The sequence below is a fragment of the Panthera uncia genome, chromosome C2, assembly GCF_023721935.1.
Source record: "Panthera uncia isolate 11264 chromosome C2, Puncia_PCG_1.0, whole genome shotgun sequence".
Lineage (NCBI taxonomy): Eukaryota > Metazoa > Chordata > Mammalia > Carnivora > Felidae > Panthera > Panthera uncia.
In genome coordinates, this window is record NC_064810.1 from 68,794,583 (window position 1) to 68,818,773 (window position 24,191).

The 24,191-nt window shown below is 43.2% G+C and overlaps 1 protein-coding gene across 8 annotated transcripts in view; it reads left to right on the forward strand.

Moving 5' to 3' along the window:
* LOC125921791 (kalirin-like) overlaps positions 1-24,191 on the forward strand; it is a 117,138-nt gene that overhangs the window by 31,303 nt on the left and 61,644 nt on the right. For 3 of the 8 annotated variants that reach the window (XM_049629459.1, XM_049629460.1, XM_049629453.1), the window contains exons 2-4: positions 12,338-12,621; positions 13,812-13,916; positions 17,380-17,475. In XM_049629459.1, the coding sequence (XP_049485416.1) occupies positions 12,338-12,621; positions 13,812-13,916; positions 17,380-17,475 (485 nt within the window). The remainder of the gene's footprint in view (positions 1-12,337; positions 12,622-13,811; positions 13,917-17,379; positions 17,476-24,191) is intronic. The other 5 variants (XM_049629455.1, XM_049629457.1, XM_049629456.1 and 2 more) reach the window with 3 other exon arrangements.

Here is a 24,191-nt window from a genome sequence, read left to right on the forward strand (position 1 = left end):
ACAGTGGAGTATTACTCGGCAATCAAAAAGAATGAAATCTTGCCATTTGCAACTATGTGGACGGAACTGGAGGGTATTATGCTAAGTGAAATTAGTCAGAGAAAGACAAAAATCATATGACTTCACTCATATGAGGACTTAAAGAGACAAAACAGATGAACATAAGGGAAGGGAAACAAAAATAATATAAAAACAGGGAGGGGGACAAAACAGAAGAGACTCATAAATATGGAGAACAAACTGAGGGTTGCTGGAGGGGTTGTGGGAGGGGGGAGGGGCTAAATGGGTAAGGGGCACTAAGGAATCTACTCCTGAAATCATTGTTGCACTATATGCTAATTTGGATGTAAATTTAAAAAAATAAAATAAAAACTTTTAAATTGTCATCTTGAAACTTGAGCATACATCAGAATTACTTGGAGGGCTTGTTAAAACACAGTGCTGGGTCACCCCCATAGATTCTAATTCAGTAGCTCCAGAATGGGACCCAAGAGTTTGTATTTCCAGCAGATTCCCAGATGATGCTTCCACTGTTGGTGTGAGGACCACAGTTTGGGAACCTCAGATTATCAAAGAAGGAAAGCTCGTAGAGCTGGAAAGGTGAGCAGGCCTGACCATAGAGTAGTTTATATATATATAAACAAGTTATATATATATATATATATGTGTGTGTGTGTGTGTGTGTGTGTGTGTGTATACACACACACACACATATATATACATACATATATATGTATGTATATACATATATATACATACACACATACATATATACGTATGTATATATATATATATATTTTTTTTGAGAAAGAGAGCACATGCAGAAGAGGAGGAGCAGAGAGAGAGGGAGAGCTAGAGAATCCCAAGCAGGCTCCACTCTGTCAGCACAGAGCCTGACCTTGGACTTGATCTCACAAACCGTGAGATCATGACCTGAGCCAAAATCAAGAGCCAAACACTCAACTGACTAAGCCACCCAGGGGCCTCTAGATTTTATTGATCAAGTGATTTCTGTAGACCAATGTCATTGTTCTGGGAGCAGAGATATGTCAAATGGATAAGAGAAAGAGATTAGATGCAGAGGAATCCATTTGAGACTGTTACATAGGTTAAAAGATCTGAATTAGGGCAATGACAATAGGTACAGAAAGAAAAATATCCGTGCAGAAGGTCTTTGTGAAGGAAGAATCTGCTTCCAGTTGAATAAACCTGAAAGACAGCCTTGGTCATCATCTGAGAGAATCTTCAGTTACATGCTGTAATTTGTGTAATGTTAGTTTGAGGCTTTGGGGGTTTTATTAGGGTTGAACTGGTTTATGTTCCCCCAACCTGAAAAGAAAAGTGCAAAATGCTGCTATTTAAGTGAACAGCCTAAACTTTTTATGGAGCTCACTTAACCTACTGGAAGTCTTATTTGAAGGCCTAGGAGAAAACTGGGGTATAAATACATCCTGGACTCCAGAGTGACCCTTTTTAACCAGAGAAATTTGGCTTACCTGCCATATATGGAGGTTAGGAGGGCTGAAAATTAAGCTGTAAGAAGATGTCTACCCCAGGCTTGGAACTTGGCAGGTGCCATGGGTCATGATTTGAGAACCCCCTTGTGCTCATCATATATCTTTATAGATGAAAGCTGATCTCAGATGACCTTGGTTCCGGTGGAGCCACTGATTCTTGTTGCCTTACCATAAGTAGAAACCATTTCTAAAATAAAGTTCTGTGTTTAGGTTTTATATGAATGTGGCAATGTCCTTTTCTCAGTCTAGATTTGTGAAGTTTCACCATGTTCTCTTGGTTATGTTTTGAGCAGTTCAGAAGCCTTTTAGGAGGATTTCCTACACTATACTGTAGAAAAAAAGGTACATTCCCTCTCTAGAAGCTGTGGACAAGTCTGGGGGAATGAAATGGGCATATAAATGGAAATGTCTAGAATGTTTACTCTTGGAAGAGCAGCAGATATGTTTTCACTGACTTTTGACAATCTGATATGTCAAGTTTCAGAATCCACCCCTTGGAACATAGAGAGGATTTTTAGCCCTTGACTTCCAAAGGCCACCAAAAAGGTAGTGAATCAAGTGAGTCATTGTAGCAACATGTCACAGCAATGGACTGCGTGTTTAGAACATGCATATCTGGGATGGGAGGAAGGCACTGACTCATCGCCCTTTGAGGGCTCTCCTCACTCTGTGTCTGTTGGAGAGAATATTATACAAGGGAAACTAAGGCCAAGGAGACAGTGAGAACAAGCAGTTGGAAATAGTCACTTTACCCACTGTGTCCCATGGCAACCTGATGGGAATCAAGGTGGCAGGGGAGGCACTGAAGGAGCCAGCAGTGATTGAGTGAGATCTGGACCGAATTATAATAGAACTCGAAAGAGTTCATCTCAATTGAAGCCAGAGGTACTGGCTTTTCACCCCTGTGGAGATTGTTTAGTGTGTTGGAGAAGACCCTGATACTAAGAGCTAGTGTCCCAATGAACTCTGAAGATGAAAAGAATTTCTGCCCTATGTGGAGCCACTGGATTTGGAATTCTCAGATCTCTGCACATTCTACCAGGTAGGATCAGCACTACAGGGAAGAGAAGGGGACAAGGAAGTAGAAATGAACTAAACTGTAGCTCAATACAATGTGCCTTTGAGGCTCAGAGTGATCCTTCATTTTGTACTCTTTGTTTAATGGGAAAAATCAGGAGTTCCAAATCCATAGGGATTTAGATATAAAAAAAAGAGAAAACACGTGAAGTCTATGAGTGAGATAGAGTAGTGAGATAAAGAATAGTGGGTTGGCAAAGGGCTCATTGGAAAAGACATTCCTGAACTAAGTATAAAAGCAGTGTAACAAGCAGGAGGCAGGGGCTTGCACTGTGCATTTGAGACTTGACTATTGTGGAAGAGATGGGAGAAGGAGTATCCGGAGCCAAGAAGTGTTTGCCAAGATTAGTCGCAAGTTGTGGTAGGGGCAAATTGCAAGGGCTACAAGTTTTCTAGTGTTAAGAAACAATGCTTGTGGGTGCTCCTGGGTGGCTCAGTCTTGTTAAGCATCCATCCGTTGATTTGGGCTCAGGTCATGATCTCACAGTACATGAGATCAAGCCCCAAGTCGGGCTCTGTGCTGACAGCACAGAGCCTGCTTGGGATTCTCTCTCTCCTCTCTCTCTGCCTCTACCCCTGCGTGGGCACTCTCTTATTCTCTCTCTCTTTCTCTCTCTCTGTCTCTTGTCTCTCTCTCTCATGTGTGCACACTCTATCTCTAAATAAATAAACATTAAAGAAACAAAACAATGTTTGTGGACCAGACTGATTCTCCCCCTTTCCCATGTCCTGTTATTGTCACTGTAGCCTGTAGCTTTCTTCATCCTCTGGCACCAAGTAGTCCAACCAAATGGCCAACCAAATGGCCAAGCAATGGTTTGCTGGGAAGCCAGCCATTCCAGGAACTGGTGATGCATAGCCTTAGGACCTCAGCTAAATATGCACCCAGGAGTTTGGCTTTCAAAGCATTCCACTAAAAGACCTGTCAGAGCCATCATCTTATGCCATGAGGGATATATTACTATTTACTGTAGATTTTGTGTTTCCATGCTTACAAACAATTGGATTTATGTATTTATTACCCAAAGAATTTTTATCCTTGACCTTCCCATCATCCCCTTGATGTGCATTTTCCAGTGTGAGAAAAATGTATATATGATACTTCTATAATTTTTATATTAAGTAAATTATTTATAGCAAAGCCAAAGAAAACAGGAGTGTTTGGGTATCTAATCACTGCAAACAGATGTAATGAAATGCATTTGCCTTATATATCTCAAGCCACAGAAAGCAATAAGGATGAGTTTATAATTATTCCTGTATCATTGGAAATCAAGTAAGACAGAAGAGCAGGGGGTTAAAGGGCTCTTCTGTAAATATCTGGTAGATTTTAGGAGTCTGCGTTTTCTTCCGATTTCAGCCATTGGAATCAAAGCTTCCAGTAGAGTATTATAAATGCCAGAGGGACATTTGTAGACTCATTGACCATCTAGATAAAACAGGTATGATTGATATAGAACAACTAGACTTCATATCTTTTAGCAATTGCATAATACAATATGTTAAAAAAAAAAAAGCCAGCCTTTGGGATATGGTTGAGTACCATCACTGAACTGCAGCAGAATGGACTGAAAATGAGTTGTTCATTCTTCATTTGCATCCCTCAAGCCAGTATAGAAAACAGCTGGCCAGCTTAGTGGGTTGGTTACACACCCAAGGTGCTCACAGTCCACTGAAAGGTTTGGTGACCTTACACATGCGTATGCTCTCTGCAGGCCTACCCTAGGCCTTTAGAGGACAGTGTTCCTGGACTTTGGGTATACTAACCCCTCAAAAGTAATAGGACTCTCTTCTCATTTTGTCTAGGAGGTTCAATCCTTTATTTTCAGCTTACTTTGAGGTCAGTGCGAAGAAGGCTGATGAATCAGTATTTTATGATTGAATAAAATCATAAAATAATGAAATAGTGGATGCAGTACTATGGAGGCAGCCATAGTCCTTTGACATGTCTTACATTTGCATTCTGTGATGGCTTGTGCAAAATGTATTCTGCTTTCAGAATAGTTTTACAAATTTTATACGACCATAAACGGTAGAAGAAGCTTTTTTTAAAGGTGTAACATAAAAGTGAAATAAATATGAGTTGAAACTTTTTAAAAAGGAAACTGAATTTATAAATGGCTGTATTAAATATAGCACATTTCTTTTTTTTTTAAGCTTATTTATTTATTTTGAGAGGAGGGAGGGGCAGAGAGAGAGGGAGAGAGAGAAGCCCAAGCAGGCAGCACAGAGCCCAACATGGGGCCCGAACTCACGAACCATGAGCTTATGACCTGAGCTGAAATCAAGAGCCAGACGTCTAACCAACTGAGCCATCCAGGTGCCCCACCACATTTCTAGTATATTCAGTTACTATCCATTTGTACACAATTATCTTCTATTTTGGTAGCTAATGAAGGTCTATCCAAGTAAGGAAGGACCATGTTTGACCTAGACAATGGATTTATTAGGACGTGTTCAGTTGTGCCTGCTTTCATGGGTTTCGTTCCACTTTTCCTCTTCACATCAAGCAGACAGGCCTCATCTCCTGTACTGCTTAGAAACATGCTGCTGTGATGAAATCGTGGAGTCCTTGTCCAAAGGCTTAAACCGATAACACTAACATGTTTATTCTAACCCCACGATGGTATTTGAGACCCTAATATCAAGAGTTGTTCAATTGGCCCTAAAATCCATCTGAAGCTCCCATTCTAAGAGACACCCTATAAAAGGAGGCATATGTCACTTCCAGGAAATAATAACCTGTGTTGCTTAAACTTCCAAATAGTGGGAAAGGGGGACAACTATGGCCACATAGCCCAAGGATATGGCCACCTTATTCTCAGACAAGAGTGGTTCCCTGAAGTGAAGAGGGGAAAATGACACAGAATGGCAGCTGGTAGCATTAAGTGTTTCTTTGCTTTTAGGAGGCATGAATCTTTAAGGGTAAAAATGGCCTTAAATCATCTAGTCTAAGCTTTAGAAGACCATGAGATAGAATGAAGGAACATAGAGAATAAACTCACAGTCATGGACTTAGGGGAGCTTTTTATGGTTTTATTAATTTTTATTTAACTTCTATCGTGCTTCTATGGGTTTAAAGTGTTCTAAACACTTTACAAACGTTAACTCCTTAATCTTAATGGCAACCCTATAGGGTAGATACTAATATTATCTTCAGTCACTGATGAGGAAACCGAGATACAGAGAGATTAAGTAAATGGAACAGAGTCACACAGCTGGCCAGTGGTGGAGCCAGGCTTTGAGTGCATCCTGTCTAATCTGTCCCAGTGTCTGCCCCCTAGTTAGTGGCATAGAAGGGCCAGAAGCCAACTCATCTCTTTGTTGCAATCCAATGATGAGGCAACAGTGGGTTGTTCTTAGGTCATACAAGCAAGGCAGGAACATTATACGAGCAGAGTTTCTCTTTTCATCAACTTCAACAAAAGATCATTAGGAGATGAGTGTTGAGGTCAAGAATTCTCTAGTCATCGGCTAAGCTTTGGAATGTGTTGTGTGACCATGCAGCCTGTCTTCTGTCAGGTGTTAAGGAGGAAATCAGATGGTTCAGAGAGGTGGCTTGGGATTTGAAGGAAGTAGGGATAACAAATAGTGTGCAAGTCTGAAGGATAAGCATCGGTTGTTGGTTTATTTATTTAGATTCTCTTGATTTCATTAGTATCTTTATATTCCCATGACCAATCAGCTAAGCTATCCCACTCAGAGCCTGTGAAAAGTTGGACCTTCAACCTCAGGGATTGCCCTGACAAGTTTTCTATTTCCCCAGTTTGTGGCTAAGATACCAATTATAAGATGCATTTCCTACCAACCTAGAGGCACTGGTTTTTACCTTTTCATTACTTCTTGAGACATTCTACTTTAATCTCAATTTGTTTCCTTAAACTATGTGCTTTTGGGTAGGAAGGAGACATTTAATTTTTCCAGAGGAAAATTGTATGCTAGTGTACATAACGAAGCATCAAGAGGAATGCAAAAAGATAAGAATTCTTTTCTTTTTTTCCTTTCTTTTTTTTTTTTTAAATCAAGATCTAATTGACATATAACATTGTATTAGTTGCAGGTGTACAACATCATGATTCAGTATTTGTATCGTGAAATGATCACCATAATCAGTCTACCTAGCATCCATCATCACACATAAAAGGTTTTTTTTTCTTTCCCTGTGATGAGAACTTTTAAGATTTATTCTCTCAGCAACTTGCAAATATATAATACAGCATTATTCAGTATGGTCACCATGCTGTACATTATATCCCCATGACTTATTTATTTTATAATGGAAGTTTGTATCTTTTGAACCTTCACCCATTTTGTGTACCCTCCTTCCCCAGCTCTAGCAACCAACAACATGTTCTCTGTATCTGTGAGTTTGAAGTTTGTTTGGTTTTTTACTTAGATTCCTCATATTAAGTGAGGTCATATGGTCTTTGTCTTTCTCTGTCTGACTTATTTCATTTAGCATAATGCCCTCAAGGTTCATCCACCTTACTTTTTGTGGCTAAATAATATTGCAATGTATACATTTACCACATTTTCTTGTTATTTACTTATTTATTTATTTATTTATTTATTTAAGAGAGAGTGGGGGGAGGGGCAAAGGAGAGAAGGAGAGGGAGGGAAGGAGGGAATCCCAAGCAGGCTTCATGTTCAGCACGGAGCCCAATACGGGGCTCAATCCCACAACCCTGGGATCATGACCTGAGCTGAAATCAAGAGTTGGATGCTCAACCGACTGAGCCACCCAGGAGCCCTGTACATTTACACATTTTTTTTTAAATCTATTCATCCTCTGATGGACACTTAGTTTGCCTCTATGTCTTGGGTATTATGAATACTGCTGCAATTAATACAGGAGTTTTAATATCTTTGTGAGTATTTTCATTTCTTTCAGATAAATACCCAGAAGTGGAATTTCTGGGTCATAGGGTAGTTCTGTTTTTAATTTTTTGAAGAACCTCCATACTGTTTTCCAGAGTGGCTGCACTAGTTTGCATTCCCACCAACAGTGCACAAGAGTTTCCTTTCTCCACATTCTCACCCAACACTCATTATCTCTTATCTTTTTGGTAATAACCATTGTAACAGGTGTGAGGTACCATCTCATTATGGTTTTGATTTGCATTTCTCTGATAATGAGTGATGCCGACCATCTGTAGGTCCCGTTTGGAAAAAGGTCTATTCAGATCCTCTGCCCATTTTTTAATCAGATTGTTTGATTATTGTTTGATCAGATTGTTTAATCATTGAGTTCTGTGAGTCCTTTATATATTTTGGATATTAACCTCTCATCAGATACACGATTAGTAAATTTTTCTCCCACTTGGTAGATTGCCTTTTCATTTTGTTGATGATTTCCAGAAGATGAGAGGTTCCGTGCAGTGTTGGTGGGAGTAAATCAGGGTGCAATCTGGCAGTACCTAGTGAAGGTGGTGAGGTGTCTTCTCTAAAGCCCAGCCAGTCCACCTTGACATACATGCTCTGGATGCTGTAAAGTTGAGAGCAAGGTGTGTTCTCCTCAGTGTATGATCTGTATGTGGGAAAGGTTTGTCAGCCCTTTGTTTCCAGTCCACAGGGAGGTAAGTACAGAAAATGGGAATAAGCATTTAGAAGCTTTTATAGCAATCTGACACTTCCACCACATTGAAGAGTATGGTTTTGTATTTTATAAAAGTATTGGTCTGAAACGGATTGGAAATAAGAAAAGTAGATCCTTGACTCCCTGACCACGAGTAGTTTGGAAAGCACTGCCCTGGAGGAATTCTCACAAATCTACAGAGACCTGTACCGGACTGCTTAAAATGAGTGTGCATGTGTGAACATCCTCAGTATCCATCATTAGGAAAATGTGTTATAAGCTCCACAATATGTCCTGTGAAAGAATATTATTCAACAATTAAAATCAATGAACTAGATCTACATGACTGAACATGGATAAATCTCAGATAATTTTGAGTTAATGAGTATGTTGAAAAATGACATATTAGGATAATGATATAAAGAACACTGGATTCCCATACAAAGTAAATGGCTAACTACATGGACGGGAAAGATGCACACCAACTTGAGAAGGGAAGGGAAAGTGGTGGGTGTGACTGAACGGGTGGAAAAAAATTTAAAAGCTTCAACTGTATGCACAGTATTTTATTTCTTTTTTTAAAAAGCTGAAGGAAATATGGCAAAACATATTTACATTTATCACACCTAGATGGTGGGTACCTGGATGTTACATTTTTTCTACATTTTTATCTATCTTAAAAATGTCTCATAGTAAAATCAGCCTCAGAATGTGACTTTTTTCTGATCCAGAAAGCTAAGTTGAACATACTGGAACATCTGGGGAACTTGATTACGTACCATGCCCAGGGACACATTTGTTTTCCTTGTGACTTAAAACCAGATATTAGCCTTACAGACCCCTTCTATGCCGCAGGGCCAGAGACGAAGCACTGGTTCAGAGTCCTGGGGCAGATGTAGAGATGCCTGATTTCTGGTCCTAGCTTTGTGATCAACTCATTTGCAACCGTGGATTTCTCATATTTAAACCTTCATTGCTTTATCTGTAAAATTAGACAGTTTTCAGCATTGCAATTGTATAACTTGTATAAATCATGTATAAATGTATATTTGAAATGTTAAATAGACATAGCAGCTTGATGTTCCTTTTACAATCATTATAGAGGCTAAAGGGATACATGGAGTGAATACAGATGTAGGAATAAGATGAATATATGTGCAGTGGAGTCAGATCAGGATTTAAGTCTTGCCTGTCTGCCACTTAACCAACTATGAGCCTTGGTTTCCTGAAAAACTCTGATTTTCTGTTTCCTATGACCAGAATCCTAATAAATAGCACCTCCCTTAGCTTGGAATGGTTCAATGTAACAGCTGCATTGTTGCAGCTGTTACAAATCAGTCACTTAACTTTTGTGCCTGGAAAGGTACTAGAATAAAATCTCCATTGTCTGCTAATTGTAGACATCTTCCAAAGATGGGGTGAGCATAGCATGCCAATTATTCTTTAAAGCCGTAATAAAGTAAGTACAAATTTTCTAAATCGTGCCACATTCTTTTTTAAATTTTTTTACATGTTTATTTATTTTTGAGAGAGAAAGAGAGAGACAGAAAGTGAACGGGGGAGGGGCAGAGAGAGAGGGAGACACAGGATCCGAAATAGGTTCCAGGCTCTGAGCTGTCAGCAGAGAACACAATGTAGGACTTGAAGTCAGGAACTATGAGATCATGACCTGAGCTGAAGTCTCATGCTTAACCAACTGAGCCACCCAGGCGCCCGTGCCACATTCTTTATAATCATGCATTCAAAGTAATTTAGTAAAAATTCTCATCACACACACACACACACACACACACACACACACACACACAAAGGTAAGTATATGAGATGGTGGATGTTAACTAGACTTATTGTGGTCATTTCACAACAGATACAAGTATCAAGTCATTGATGTACGCTTTGGACTAATACCATGTTATATGTCAATGATATCAAAACCAGAAAATAAAAACAGGAACAAACAAGAAACAAAGTAATTTAGAAACGGCCCTGTCTCCATTCAGGACCCTAACAGTGAATTATGGATTGCTTCGGACACGTGACTTCTCTTGTGTGTGGGCTGTGATTGAATGGCCCTAATTGTTTACACAGAGTAAACTTGAAGCAACAAAAGTGAGAGTACACTTGATTGTTAACCTGGACTCTTGTGAGCATTTGTACAGAATGCACCAAGGCAGAGCCACAGGACAGTGGGGAAGGACAGTCCATCAAGATTTGCATTTATGAATCTCGAAGTCACGCTATGCTTTGCGATGGAACAGGGAAACTGGAGAGCTGCCTGCCCTGCCTAGTAACACAAGGCACGGTTAATGTGATTGGGCCTCTAGTTCTGCTGACACAGTATGTGCTGATTAAGTTTTTGAAGGCTTGGTTTCATAGAGCCATGTGCTATCACAGGGGTCTGGTGAATGAAAAGCTTTTGCAGCTTATCAGCAGAAAGATAACAGAAAGGCCTGGTTCCACTACCAGCCCTGGGGAGATGTTTATCACTCAGTCTTCTGAGAACAGGAGTTTGAGCCATACCAAACACTTCAGAAATAATGTCAACATACCCAGGACCACAGCCAGCAAGGAATTCCCTGAGATAAGATTACAACTTCGTCCTTAAAGGGACGCCAACCAAGTCAGCGGATCCCAAATGTTCCCTGAGCAGAGCAATCCTGTATATTATCCTTTATACCAGGGGACTTTAGGACCTCAATTTTTGTGCTACTAGATGCAAATGTTCAGGTGTTGCTTTCCAAAGTACACACAAAACTCTAGCAGCGTTGAAGAAGATCCCCGCAGGGTCAAGATCCTGAGCTTGCAGCCCTCAAGGTCAGCCAGTTGTAGAAGCTGGAGACAGCTGTCTATTGGCAAAAAGGATTCATTCACCTTCTTATGGGATTTTGTTTCTTCTCTGTCGGCTACGTCTAGGCCAGAAGGCCTCTAAAGCCAGATTAGTCCTCCAGGCTGGGTCTAGGATGAAGTCGTTATAGGAAAAGATGATTCCGTCTTTGAGAGGAGTAGGTATAAAAAACCACTTCAGTCATTTGTTTCTATACCTAGTCATGTGTTTGGTTTAAATATCAGTATGCGAACTGGCACCACCGGGGCGGTGGGCCCATCAGGGGTCAAGGCAGAGCGGGTCAGGTATTCTCCCAAGACCATTTTTGCAGTGAGAAGCAGCAGCATGCAGAGAGGTGAGTTGTCTTTGATTTGTCATCCAGACACTTCTTGCTTTGGAGTGCCTCACATTCATTCCTCTGCACCCCTGTGCACAGCCCCAGTGTGGCCGTCTGGACTCTGACTCCTCCTTCCCAGGGCTATGCTGTCTATAGTTACCAGATGAATTAACAAGCAAAAAAACCCTTTTTATTGTGTCCTTTATAAACGCTTTTATTGTGTCTCATAGTAAAGGTCACACACTATTTGATTATTAAATGACCTCACTAATACTTTCTATCCAGTTTCTCCTTCTCCATCAAATCTTTATTTCATTCAGAGGATCTACTTATTTGGGCTGTGTTCACTTACTTTTCAATATTCGTACCTCTGTGCTTTTGTTCCTGCTGTCTCCCCCTTTTGAAATTCCTTCTCCCCTTCATTATGCCAATTCAGACCAATCCCGCCTACACTGATCTGACCTTCCTCTGAACTCTGCTAGCTTATCGCCTGAAGTCCATACCAGCCCTGTGGCAATTAATCACATACCACTTTGTGAATTTGTCTTTATTTTACATGTTCCGTCTTGCTCTTTCACTCTTCTTTCACACACTCTGTGTGTGTGTGTGTGTGTGTGTGTATGTGTGTAGCTAGATAAGAGGTCTTTGAAAATAAAACCTACGTCTTATACGTCTTTAAAATACACTACCTAATAGGTGCTCCATGACATTGTTTTTGGTTGGTGATTCTTGCTTAGGATTTTAATTTTGTTTCAATGAAGGTAGGATTCTTTGTCTTCTCTTCAGTCCTATATCCACAGAACCTGGAGCAGTGCCTTGCACATTAAAAATTGATTGTCAGCTGTTACTACCCTCTAGAGAGGGTTGCCTTGACCAGGGTCTGCAGCTGGCCTTGACATTCTGCCTTGTATCCTAGCTTCCTGAGGATGGAGTTGTCTTACTCCCAGGCCAGCCACCTCCCTTAACCGCCTCTGACATGGCCATGTCTGTCTGTTCTTTCTCCTCAGATGCATACTCCCATTCCTCAAGTGAAAACGGAGGCAAGTCTGAGTCAGTGGCCAACCTGCAGTCTCAGCCCTCCCTGAACTCCATCCACAGCTCCCCCGGTCCCAAGCGTTCCACTAACACCCTTAAGAAGTGGCTGACGAGCCCCGTGCGCCGGCTCAACAGCGGGAAAGCAGATGGAAACATCAAGAAGCAGAAGAAAGTACGAGATGGCCGGAAGAGCTTCGACCTGGGATCTCCCAAGCCTGGGGATGAGACGACCCCTCAGGGAGACAGTGCAGATGAGGTACTTCCACGTGGCCCTGGAGCCTCCCTCAGGAGGGGGCTTCCGACATACATCCTTCCTGGAACTTTGTGAGGCATCCTTCCGTGGGTTCTGTAAACCAGCCAGTCCCTAGTCCCCAGGAGTTTGTGTTCTTGAGCCCAAGTGATCTGAGCTTTTGTACTAACAAGACCTTGCCAGTCTGATGTGTGACCAATTCAGAGACTGGCACGTAGAATTTCCAGCAGATAGCCAACATCTTGCCAGATTTGGAGATAGGGGCATGGGCCTAAAGGGAGTCATCTGGTCACCTAATCCCCTACCTCTACTAAGGACTATATCAAAACCTGCTAGTTGAGAATAAGAATAAAAGCTGAGAGATTATAGCTGTTTTCAAGTATCTAGAGCAGTGCCACATATGAAAGGGAGTGGACAACTCCATGTTGCTCCAGACGGGAGAATTATGAGTAACAGGTGAAGGTTTACAGAAGGCAAGGTTTCAGCTCAGAGAGTGACTTTAATGGGAGTCAACCAGTGATGAGGTAGGCTGTCATGAAAGCGAATGGACACCTGTGCTAGAAGGGGTGGGTACCACATGACCTCACAAAGTAGTCGGAGAGGTCCCTGTGTTAGCCCAGAGGTCAGACCAGGTGACCTCTGAAGTCCCTTTCAGAGCTGAGATTCTGTAATTAAAATACAGTGGGTATGTTTTAGTTGAGAGAATGAGAGCTATTTTTTTTTTTTCTGGCAAACCCACTCTAGTCCCTGATGTGGCTAAGCAATTCTTCCTGCTGTGTAACCAGACTCTCTTTGTAATTTCATGCTATCTGCCCTTTCTCCTTCTGAGAATGACAGTAGAGCCTGGTGATATTCAGATTGTGGTTTAATAGTCCTTCAAAAGCTTAAAAAGTTAGGCTCTGACCACTCTCAGCTTTTTCTTTTCCTGGCTAATCAATGAGGTAGATGTTTCTCGTGTGTGTGTGTGTGTGTGTGTGTGTGTGTGTGTGTGTGTCCCTATTTGAACCTCACTGTCCTTTGAGATAAGAAGGTGTACCCATTCCACAGAGGAGGGCAGTGAGGCTGAAAAAATATGGATGTATTGAGAAAGGAGGTCTTACATGTTGCTTTTTTAAAAATTCTAAGTCCTGAACCATTGATATCTTTAACTATATAATACATATGACTGTATGACTAATACTGCTCTTTTGTTCTAGAAGAACAAGAAAGGATGGGGTGAAGATGAGCCAGATGAAGAGTCACACACCCCCCTCCCTCCACCTATGAAGATCTTTGACAATGACCCTACGCAGGACGAGATGGTAGGATTTCCTTACTTCCTGATCTGAAAGAACAATGTGTAATACATGCGATTTTGTTGTATGTGTGCGGTGGGGGTAGTAATACTCTCTCTTCCTTGTTATCTTTCCGAATCCATGGTGATGTAGGTTCCCTCTGTATTTGGTAGGTGTCCCCGCCCCCCAGCCCTGGAGGTCTGATTTCATTCTGGGCAGGGTAGGGGCATGCAGAAGTGGGAATCTCTCTGGTCTCTCCTCCTGTTGATGAAGGGTAATGACTCTGTCTTTGGAAGCTATAGATCCCAAAAGAAACTGTTTGTCTCAAAAGGAGTCTGAGGTGGTTCCAGGCCGTGATCACTTTGTTGCACCTGACTTCCGACCTCTGTTTTGGTTGATTGTTTTTCCCTATACTCAACTCTAAAATCCAAATAATGGTAACTTCCAGTCAGCCCGGTGGTATGAAAATTCCGCAAGTACCGCGTGAGGGATGGAGGCGCTGCTGAGGGGAGGCTGCCGGCAAAGGCGGGAGAGCCTAAGGTGCAGGCTGCCACATTCTTGGTGTTACAGAATTCCCTGAGTCCCAGCATGCATAGGCTCACATGCATAGGCTCACTTCGGTGTCCAAAGCGTGGATGTCTCCAAGGGCTCTAATCGCAGAGCGATCGCCCCGATGGCTCTAGAGCAGAGGCTCGGCTTGGATGTGCTTCCAAGCGTGCTGGCCGAGACGTGGGCTGCTCTAACTGCGTGCTCTGTCACTCATCTTGCTTGCAAACCATGCTTTCACCTCACTGGGTTTTTCCTGCCTTCTCTTAGTGTTGCTATCCTGTTGGGTTCGACAGGTTGGAGTGGTGGTTTCAGGTTTCAATGGTGCTTTACATTTTCTTTTCAGAGTGGTTTGTGGTCATGGTGGTGGTGGTGGTGGTGGTGGCCTAGCCATCCCTCCGGGGTCTCCTTGTATTGTCTACTGCCCTGCCTTGTAGTAGCACAGCCTCCCCTAAGGTGGTGAGCCCAGCCTGGGCAGGGAACACATCTTCACAACATCACCTGGGATACAATTCAGAAAGTACTGTTTGCCGATGCTTCAGTATTTCTGGTGATGTCCCCATTCTTGTTTTAATTCCCTCTGCTTTGCATTTGGGTCATTATTAACCCACAGACATTAATTGAGGTCTTCCTGGGTGCCACGCTAGAGGGACAGATTCTAGGGACAGGATGATGACTGAGATGACTGAGATGCCCCCCTCTGTGGACTCAATCATGAGAGGTGCACAGTTGTGTGGCCCCTCCTAAGGTGACGTTGGTGGCCCTGACTCTTAACTTTTGGAAGGAAAAGTGTCAGGAAGCATGGCATGATGCCCATCCTAGATTCCCAGGGGCAGAAATGCCCGTGCTTCACACTGAGATCAGAATGAGAACCAACCTGCTGCGTTCCCAGAGGCCTATCCTTGTAAAATGTTCCATAAACAGTGACAGCGTATGTGGGGAGTGGGGAGCTCATGTGACTGTATCTGCCACCCCACACAGCACAGCGCTCCACACGGAGGTGCCAGCTTGTGTAAGATAAGTAAAGGTCACGAACCCTCTCCCTCAAATTCCCTCAAACACAGCTTGTTTTGGGAAAGAGGATGTTATGTTGTTTCTGGATAATCTTTAACTGAAAATGCAGACTTACCCCAAACATTCGTGTAGGCTTTTTGTTATCCGGAAAGAGGGCAGACACATTAGCCCTCCTCAGTCCTGCTTGTTTGATTCCCAGAAATTTGTTTCTCTGAAATATTTGCTAAGCCTCAGAACTTCTAGCAAATGGAGTTGAACTTACTAAGTAATTTTTACAACAGTCTATGAGGAATTTTTAAGTCTACCTATTGTAATGTTATCTGATCACCTTGATTCTCCATGTTTCCTTCTAATAACTGTTCATATGCATGTGTGTTTTATTTTTATCATTTTAATATGCACATCTTATGTTCAATGCTTTCCTTAGTATTTTTCTAAAATTGTGTTGATTTTACCTTCGTAAGTGTGATTTTTAATAGCTGGGGACAGTGTCACTTATTTGATGTGCCATAATTTGCCTGACCAGCCTGTTTTGGGATATCCTGGGGTGTTTTCAGTTTTTGCTCTCCTAGATAACACTGCTACAGATCATTTTGTACATACAGCATTTGTTCTTTTGACGTCTGTCCTTGGAATAAGTTCCCAGGGGTAGGATTACTAAATCAAAAATTTGATAGCTTGGATTTCCAAACAAACTTAACCTCCTTTCCTGCATTCTCCAGAAGAGGAAAAAGAGTGTTGTTCTATCTCCTTAATTACATTTATTTGGCTTTTTTCTTTTTACCCTATCTCCGAAGCAAAGACCTAAACTAACTTTTAAATTAGACAACAAGTAGCTTCCTTTTTGAAACTCTTCCCCCTAACTTAAGGGACAAACTTGAAGCCAGACCATGGCCGGAATAGTCAGCTTTTTACCCTTGCAGTGATCAGTGTCAGACGCTGAAGGAACATGTGTCCCGGGCCCTCTGTTTTGCCTTCTGCTTTGCTCTGCCAGGGGGGGAAAGCTCATACATGCATGCAGGGTCAACCATTTCTCCCCAGTTTCTTCTTAAGTAGGAGAAGAAAGACAAAAACCACTGTCCCTGGATATCCCAAAACAGGCAGGATTCCCCAAACCAATGACAAAACAGCCACATAGACCAGTCCCTATTGCTGATACAGGGGGATGGGCAGCAGGCCCTTGGCTTGAACCTCCTTTACTGTGAACAGGATAGTCCTTGGTCACTTCAGCAAGACACACAGAACTCCTTGGTAAAATCATTTATTACATCCTGGTGTTCCAGTTAGGGGCCTTACCAGAAGCAGCTCTATGTGTGGTGTGTGTGTGTGAGTGTGTGTGTGTGTGTGTGCGTGTGCGTGTGTGTGTGTGTGAATGCATGTGCACACATGTGAGTGGGGAGGGGGTTTCTAGCTTCCTGGTCTTTAAGTGCTCTGCCCTTGAATTTTTGTTTGATACACACTGAAGATCTATATTTTAAATCTGTATTTAGCTAAAGCAAAAACAATTTCTTTGGATACATTTGAGGCTAGGTTTATGGACTCCTTTCATACCCTGGAACGGCAATGGGCAGCCCTTTAACAGCCAAAATTCTGTCTGTCCCTCTCTCCTGTTGCTGACAGTGGGTGCAGCCCTTACATTTGGCCCCCCAGGAACTCAGCAAACCCTGCCCTCAGCTGCTCCAGAAGCCTGCCTAAGGAGAGCCTAGTCCCATGCCTGCTTTGCTGCTGGCCAGAACTCCTGACAAGGGGACAGGCGGGCCTGTCCCCATACCCACACTGCCTTCTATCTCCCTCTGTGATCTCTCCCCTCTAAACATAAAGCTTTGCTTCCCTTGCCTGCCTTGAGCTTTGGACTTGCTGTTTTGCTTCTTAATTGCTATTCCTCATTCCTTGCTAATCTGCTTTTCCTTTGCTGCTCAATGTCTTGCAGTCCTCCTCTTTGCTAGCAGCCCGGCAGGCTTCCACTGAAGTACCTTCTGCTGCAGACCTTGTCAGTGCAATAGAACAATTGGTCAAAAGCAAGCTGGTAAGTGGGTGTCCTGGAGGCAGTTCTGCGTGTGTGTTACCTCCATGTGGCTCCCAGGACCTGGCGTCTATGTGCCGTGTCCTCCTTTGCGCCTATCCCCATTCCTCCTATAGGATTGTTTCTGGCTAATGGTTTCTAAAAACCTTTGCCCCAGAGCCTGTTTTTGTTTTTTGTTTTTTGTTTTTGGAATGGGCATAGGCAATTAACAGGCCCTTTGGGGATTGTGGCATTGATGAAAGGAAAAAAGTATCCAAGACAAAATAGCCTTCCTGTGAGACCAGTCCACTGGCCTACAGGGACGCGGCATTTGGACAGTGACTGATGTATGTCTGGTTAGCCCTGAAGCTAACTTGGCTGCTGAGACACAGAACATGGATTGGATCTTTGAAAGCACCAGGTAATTTTATTCGGGGACCCCAGACAATTTTCTAGCTTGCAGAGTCTGCAAGATTGCTAATTATAAAGGGGAATGGGCAAAAGGGTATGGATGCCTGAGCACAAGAGATCAGGGGTGTCGGTGCATACTCCATTCATGGGGGCAAACCAAACTTCTACCACTGAACACTAGCCTAGCTTGTGACTGTCTCAAGGGCCAATCGGACCACTGCAGAGAAGGGTTCTGGGTCTCGCTGCTGTAGGTTTTGGCACCACGATGGTGAAAGAGCTCGTGTTTGGATAATGCTGTTCCTCTACTCCATGTTGGTACACTGACCCGTACCCCTAAAGGATGACAATTTGAAGCATTTTCATTGCCTTCACTCTCATCCAGGTTTGGTGTTTCCTGCAACTCTCATTAGGATAATGACTGACTTCTGTCAGGCAGTCCTGCTAATCAGCACCATTTGCACCCTTCTCCCCTTGGCCCAGGAATTAGAGGAAAATGATAGATGCTGTGCCGATGACACTGCCTGATAATAATTCTGATTATAGTATCTCGCTTTTCAAATCTCGCAGCTTAGAGGGTACCCATGAAATTCAACACATGACTTTCTTCTTCTCCTTCTAAGTTGTCCTTCCTAACTTAGAGTAGTTCAGCTGATGTCTTTAGTAGCTGTGTCCAGCTCTTGAAAGTTGTCCATTTTCCCCACCACCCTCCCTGCCTCGCTGGTGGGATTTCAGCGCTCTCGTGGGCACTGCATTGGCTTCTTAAAGCTCGCCTCTCTGCCCACTGCCCGCTTGCTCTCCTTTCCTCCTCATACTGACCCACACACCCTCCTCGTTCTCCAAATACCATTACATATTTTTTCCCCTTTTACCACCTGAGCCTGAGCCCTGACCTCATGCCTGGACTATTGCAGTACTTGTTGTTTGATCTTCCCCTGCCCCAGTCAGCCTCCCCCCACCCCTGGGGCCTCAGTCTCCTGGTGGGCCTTCTACTGCAATTACCCCCCCTCCTCAATGAAGGCTCCCTGCCTCCCTCTTGCCTACATGAGCAGTCCTCTCCAATGGGAGAAGTGCCTTTACGTACATGAGACACTTTACTGAGGTATACAGGAAGACAATTTCAGAATCTCTTCATCTCATTTAAAAATTATTTGGGGTGTATTTTATTACATACATAAGGATAACACAGCAGTCCAGAAATGTAATTTATAAATAGGTTACATGTTTTGGCAACGCATGACCAAAATTGTGTGTATTGATAGAGGTATACAATCAAAGATAAAAGATAAATATAGATAAAGTTCACACTTATCCTGTAGTCTAATGTTTGGTAGCCAGCCTACACCCACTTATTTATTCTGGTTGATGAACTCTGCTCCAACCGAATTGTTTCCCTCACTGTCCCCAAACATGCATTTGGCTTTCCTCTCTCCAAGTTTCTGTTCATACCACCACCCTACTTCTCTGGAATGTTCCCCCACTTGTTCTTGCTTTCTAAAGCATAACAGTCCTTCAAGGCCCCACTGGAATCTCATCTCTCCAAAAGGGCTTCCCTGACCAGCCCAGGCCAGATTTCCTCTGCAGCCCCATGGCAATCACTGTGTAAGCCACGTGCTGCCGGGGACAGCTCTTAGATAGTTCCGTTGGGTTATTTGTTGAAGTGTCTTAATCTCTTCATTGCCTTCATCTTCACAGCTTCCATACCCAGCTAGATGATCAGTCATTTAGGACATTTTCTTCTCCTCCATTAACACACAGGAATCTTTCACACTCACACTTTCATCAGTACACACTTGTTTCCAAAAGGTTATATTTTCCTATATTTTGGATTACCTGTATCCTGCTCTTTGTGCTCACCTTAGCACTGTTGGGAATCCCTGCAGACCTCTGGTTATGTAGTTGCCGTGTCTGGTGTTAAACAGGTAAGTGCAGATATTGAGAAGCCCCATAAGAGCAAGTCTCCCAGAAGAGAGGGAGCATAGGATGGAGTCGATCAGCCCCGTAACAGGCTTTCAGCAAATGTCTGTGAGACGAGTGGTTTTTTTGTGGTGCGTTTCCCATAAGAAAAACTTTAACTTCCTTCTCCACCAATAATTACTTCTTGAGGACCTGTGGTGAACCCAGAATTAGAGAGATTTCTTTGGCCAAACATGTGAAACCAAGCCCATATCATGGAGAGGAATGAGGGAACGGTAATTTGGTTTCTCAGAATCTTCTCACCAAAATTTTGCCCTCTCCTTTGCCCTCTCCTCTGTTTTCTCTTTCTTCCCATCCTAGTACGCATCCACTGTGGGATAGCAGTGAAGCAACGGTGGGTGGTTGTCTCCCCTGCCACATTTGGAAATCCTGAGTTGCATTCTTACTTCTGAGACTTGTATTTTTATTCCTCATTAGCTCTTTAGCTTAAAAGAGGGTAGGATCTAGGAGCGCCTGGGTGGCTCAGCAGGTTAAGGGTCTGACTTCGGCTCAGGTCATGATTTTGCGGTTCGTGAGTTTGAGCCCCACGTCAGGCTCTGTGATGACAGCTCGGAACCTGGAGCCTGCTTCAGATTCTGGGTCTCTCTCTCTCTCTCTCTCTCTCTCTCTCTCTCTGCCGCTCCCCCCGCCTGTGCTCTGTCTCTCTCAAAAAATGAATTAATATTTAAAAATTTTTTAAAAAGAGGGTAGGATCCAGAACCTATGAAAGTTCTGGAGTTTTTATTTGACTGTAAGTTCAACAGTGTGACTGCTACCAAAATAGCTTGTGTGGTCATAGGCTAGGTTAACGAAAGTACAGTGTACAATCAAGGAAAGTAATAGCTCCATTGTAGTCAAAGTTGTTTAGCCCATACCGGTCATGAGTAGTGTGGGAGTCATGTATCAGACTCTGAATGCTGCATTCTGAAGTGTTCTTGAACTCAGTGAAAGGGCCCCAGAGGAGGTAACCAGTACCATGTGGTCCGTATCCTTTGAAGGAAAGTTGAAGACACTGGGTTAAGTATGGGGAGAAGTTAGGAGAGAGAAGGCTCATGAGAGCTATCCTGACATAATCGAGGACTGCTGTGGGAAAGAAGAGTTGGTGTCACTCTTTGTTGCTCCAGAGGGTGGAGCCTAGACCTGTGGGTAGAAGTTATCTTAGTTCAGTATAACATGAGCTAGTAAGTTCCTTTCCAGTGTACAGGCTGGAAATTTTACAGGAGCATCTAGTATACTTGGACTTTTGTATCTAGGGCTTGGATTGTTTCTGCTTTCTTTTTCGGTTGCTCCAGAGGTAGCACCAAACTCTGCTCCACCCAAAAGTCCTGAGATCCCTTGTGTCTCTGAGTCCCAGAGCCGTCCTTGGTGCTTTATGGTCACATGGTCATGGCTGCACTGAGGCGGCTGCCCCAGAGGTACCATCTCCGCTGAGCGGCTGGTAGGAAACAAGGGTAGGTGTCCTCTAGCTCACCTGCAATGCAGATAAAGCCCTTAAACTCCCCCACAACCTCCTTTGGCAAGTCCCTCTGGACCTTAACGGACACTGGAGTTCTTCTCTGCCAGCCCTGGTCTTTAATCACTGCTTTTATTTACCAGCAGAAGACGCCCACCCACCTCTCCCCAAATAGAGCTAACACATTTTTTTCCACATTTTGTATTAAGGTATAGTCTCTAACTCCAAGCCAGGTACAAGGACTCCCCCCTTCTTTCCCTGTGTGATCTTTGTTTTTACTTTTTTAAGTAACCTATACCCCCAACATAGGGCTCAAACTGACGACCCTGAGACCAAGAGTCACATACATGCTCTACTGACTGAGCCAGCCAGGTGCCCCTCCCTGTGTGATTTTTAATAAAGCTTTTCCTAGATGTGTGGACTGGTGGTGGCAGTGGTGGGTGTGTAAGGAATCAGAGATCTAGCTGGTAGTCCTGCCTCTGCTACTTTACTGTGTAGCCTTGGGCAAGTTACTTAGTCTACTAGGGCCTCTCTTTATCTCCTTTATCAGCAGTGAGGATTCTGTCCACCTGAATCTTAGCTCAAAAGAGATACCATGATGATTGAGTAGGTGTGAATGCGCTTTGTAAAATGATAAGTAAGCATCCTACAAATGTTAGCTCTTAGCCACCTCATCTGTACTCTGAATGGCAGGGAAAGGGAACAGTGTCATCCCTTATCTCCCACAGCCCTGTTCGAGTCATGGGAACATAGAATGTGTCAGCCAATAGATTGCTGGTTGGATGAAAGTTGCAGGGTGATAGCTTAACAATCTATATGACTTGGTTTTATCCCTCAAGCTTGAGGAACAAGAGCTTCCTGGCCATGTGAAAATGTGTCTTTGAACTTGGGTCTCTAAACAGCCACAGGATTTCACAACCTGCCTGAGATGAAAGATCAAGCCTCCTCCCTGAGCCCTTGTCCTCAGGTGGCATGTCACAATAGTTTATTGGGCTTGGGAAGGTACCAATGGCCCCTTGACTGATAATCCCCTGCCTTTGGGGGAGGGGCTGCCCGGGATTGAGCTCCTGTTCAGTCTGCCTGGTAGCCTGGCATCCTAGAATGTGTCTACCTGCTTCCACAAGACTTCCTGCCCTCTGATTCTCCTACTTTGATAGCATTCACCTCCCGAGGCCAGCCATGTGGGCCGAGAAACATGTCTAGGGCCAGGCCGCATCTGTGTGTGTGCTTTGCTCTCTTATTAGGTGAATCAGCCTGCTTTCTCAGTGGCAATCTAGTTAGCCAAGTTCAGAGCCCCGAGAAGAGGAAATAATGGCTGCATCACACCCATGGTGGAGGTGTGTGTTTTCAGGAACTGGGTTCCTCCGGCATCCCTTGATGGAAAAGTTTCAATTTCCACCCAAAAAAATTTTAAGGCAGTCACAAACCTGAAATGTCATTTGCCTGAAAAGTCCAGACTTTAGTATTTCTACTATACAGTTATCTTCCCCATCCCCACCCTTAATTTGTCTGGAAATGACTATGATCTAATACTTTTTGTCCAGAGAATGTTATACAAATTTTTAGAAAAGGGTGGGGCAAATAAGAGGTTGGTGTGCTGCCGGGTGCTGGACCAGCACCCTTTTCCTATTTTATCAGATGACCTTTGATCACTCCCCAAGATTCCCACAGTACATTCAATAAATTCTCGGAGTCCTACTGTGTGCCAGCTCTGAGATCAAGCATAGAATCTTCCATAATGAAGCTCACAGTCTAGGGTTAGTGCTCACAATGCTCTCCTGCCTGGACTGTTAGAACATTTCCTCCCTGATTTCAGTATGACATCTGTCTACATGACTATCAGACAGATTTTCTTTCTTTTTTTAAAAGAACTTTTTAATAGTTCTTTTTTTTTACTAATAAAATAAGAATATGCTTATTCAAGAAAAATTGGAATAATAACAAGAATATAAACACAAATTATATCTCTGATAATTATCATCTAGACATATTCAGTGCTAAATATTGATACATTTTCTCCTAGACCCTTTGAAAAATAATGTAGTTAATCAGAATACAGACAAATCCTTTTTTGCCTTACTGTCATATCAGGGACATTTTCCCAAGAGATGAAAAGCCCTTAGGAATATTAAGAGTGATCTTCCTGGAGCGCCTGGGTGGCTCAATCTGTTAAGCATCAGACTCTTGACTTCGGCTTAGGTCATGATTTCACAGTTCCTAGGTTCCGGTCCTGCACTGGGCTCTGTGCTGTCAGCACAGAGCCTGCTTGGGATCCTCTGTCTCCCTGTCTCTCTGCCCCTCCCTGCTCACACTCTGTCTCTCTCTTCTCTCAAAATTGTTTGAATAAACATTTAAAAAAAATTAAAAACCGTTTTGTCATTCATTTTAGAAAGTACAGTCTCTACTTATTAATGCTACACATAAGGCTTTACACATATGATTTATCCCTGTGCACTTCCCCAGGGTTATCTACCTCACCCTTTACCTCTTCCTTCCCTAGCACTCACTCACCCAACTCACACAACACACAATCGCTTGCCACCAGCCCCCACATCTCGCCCTTTCATACCCCATATCCCATCTGTGTCAGGCTGCCTCCAGCTTCCCAGGCTGCCCTGGGAAGGTTCACAGCTTGATCCTTTACTCAGAGTGCTGCTCCCACCTGGGATGCTCTCCCATCAGTGTATTTATTTCTCAATACTCACTTCAAGCATTGCCTCTTCCATTAAGCCTTTCCCTTCCCTCTCCACCCCACCATAGAGCTGCCCACCCCCCTTTTCATCCTCCTTGATACCTTTTCCATCTAGAACAGCACCCAGGATAGGTAAGGTAGGAAGCCAAATCTTATTCATTTTCATTTCTGCAGTTACTTGGCAAATATTCAGCATGTAGTAGCTGTTCAATAAATATTTATTTGAGTACA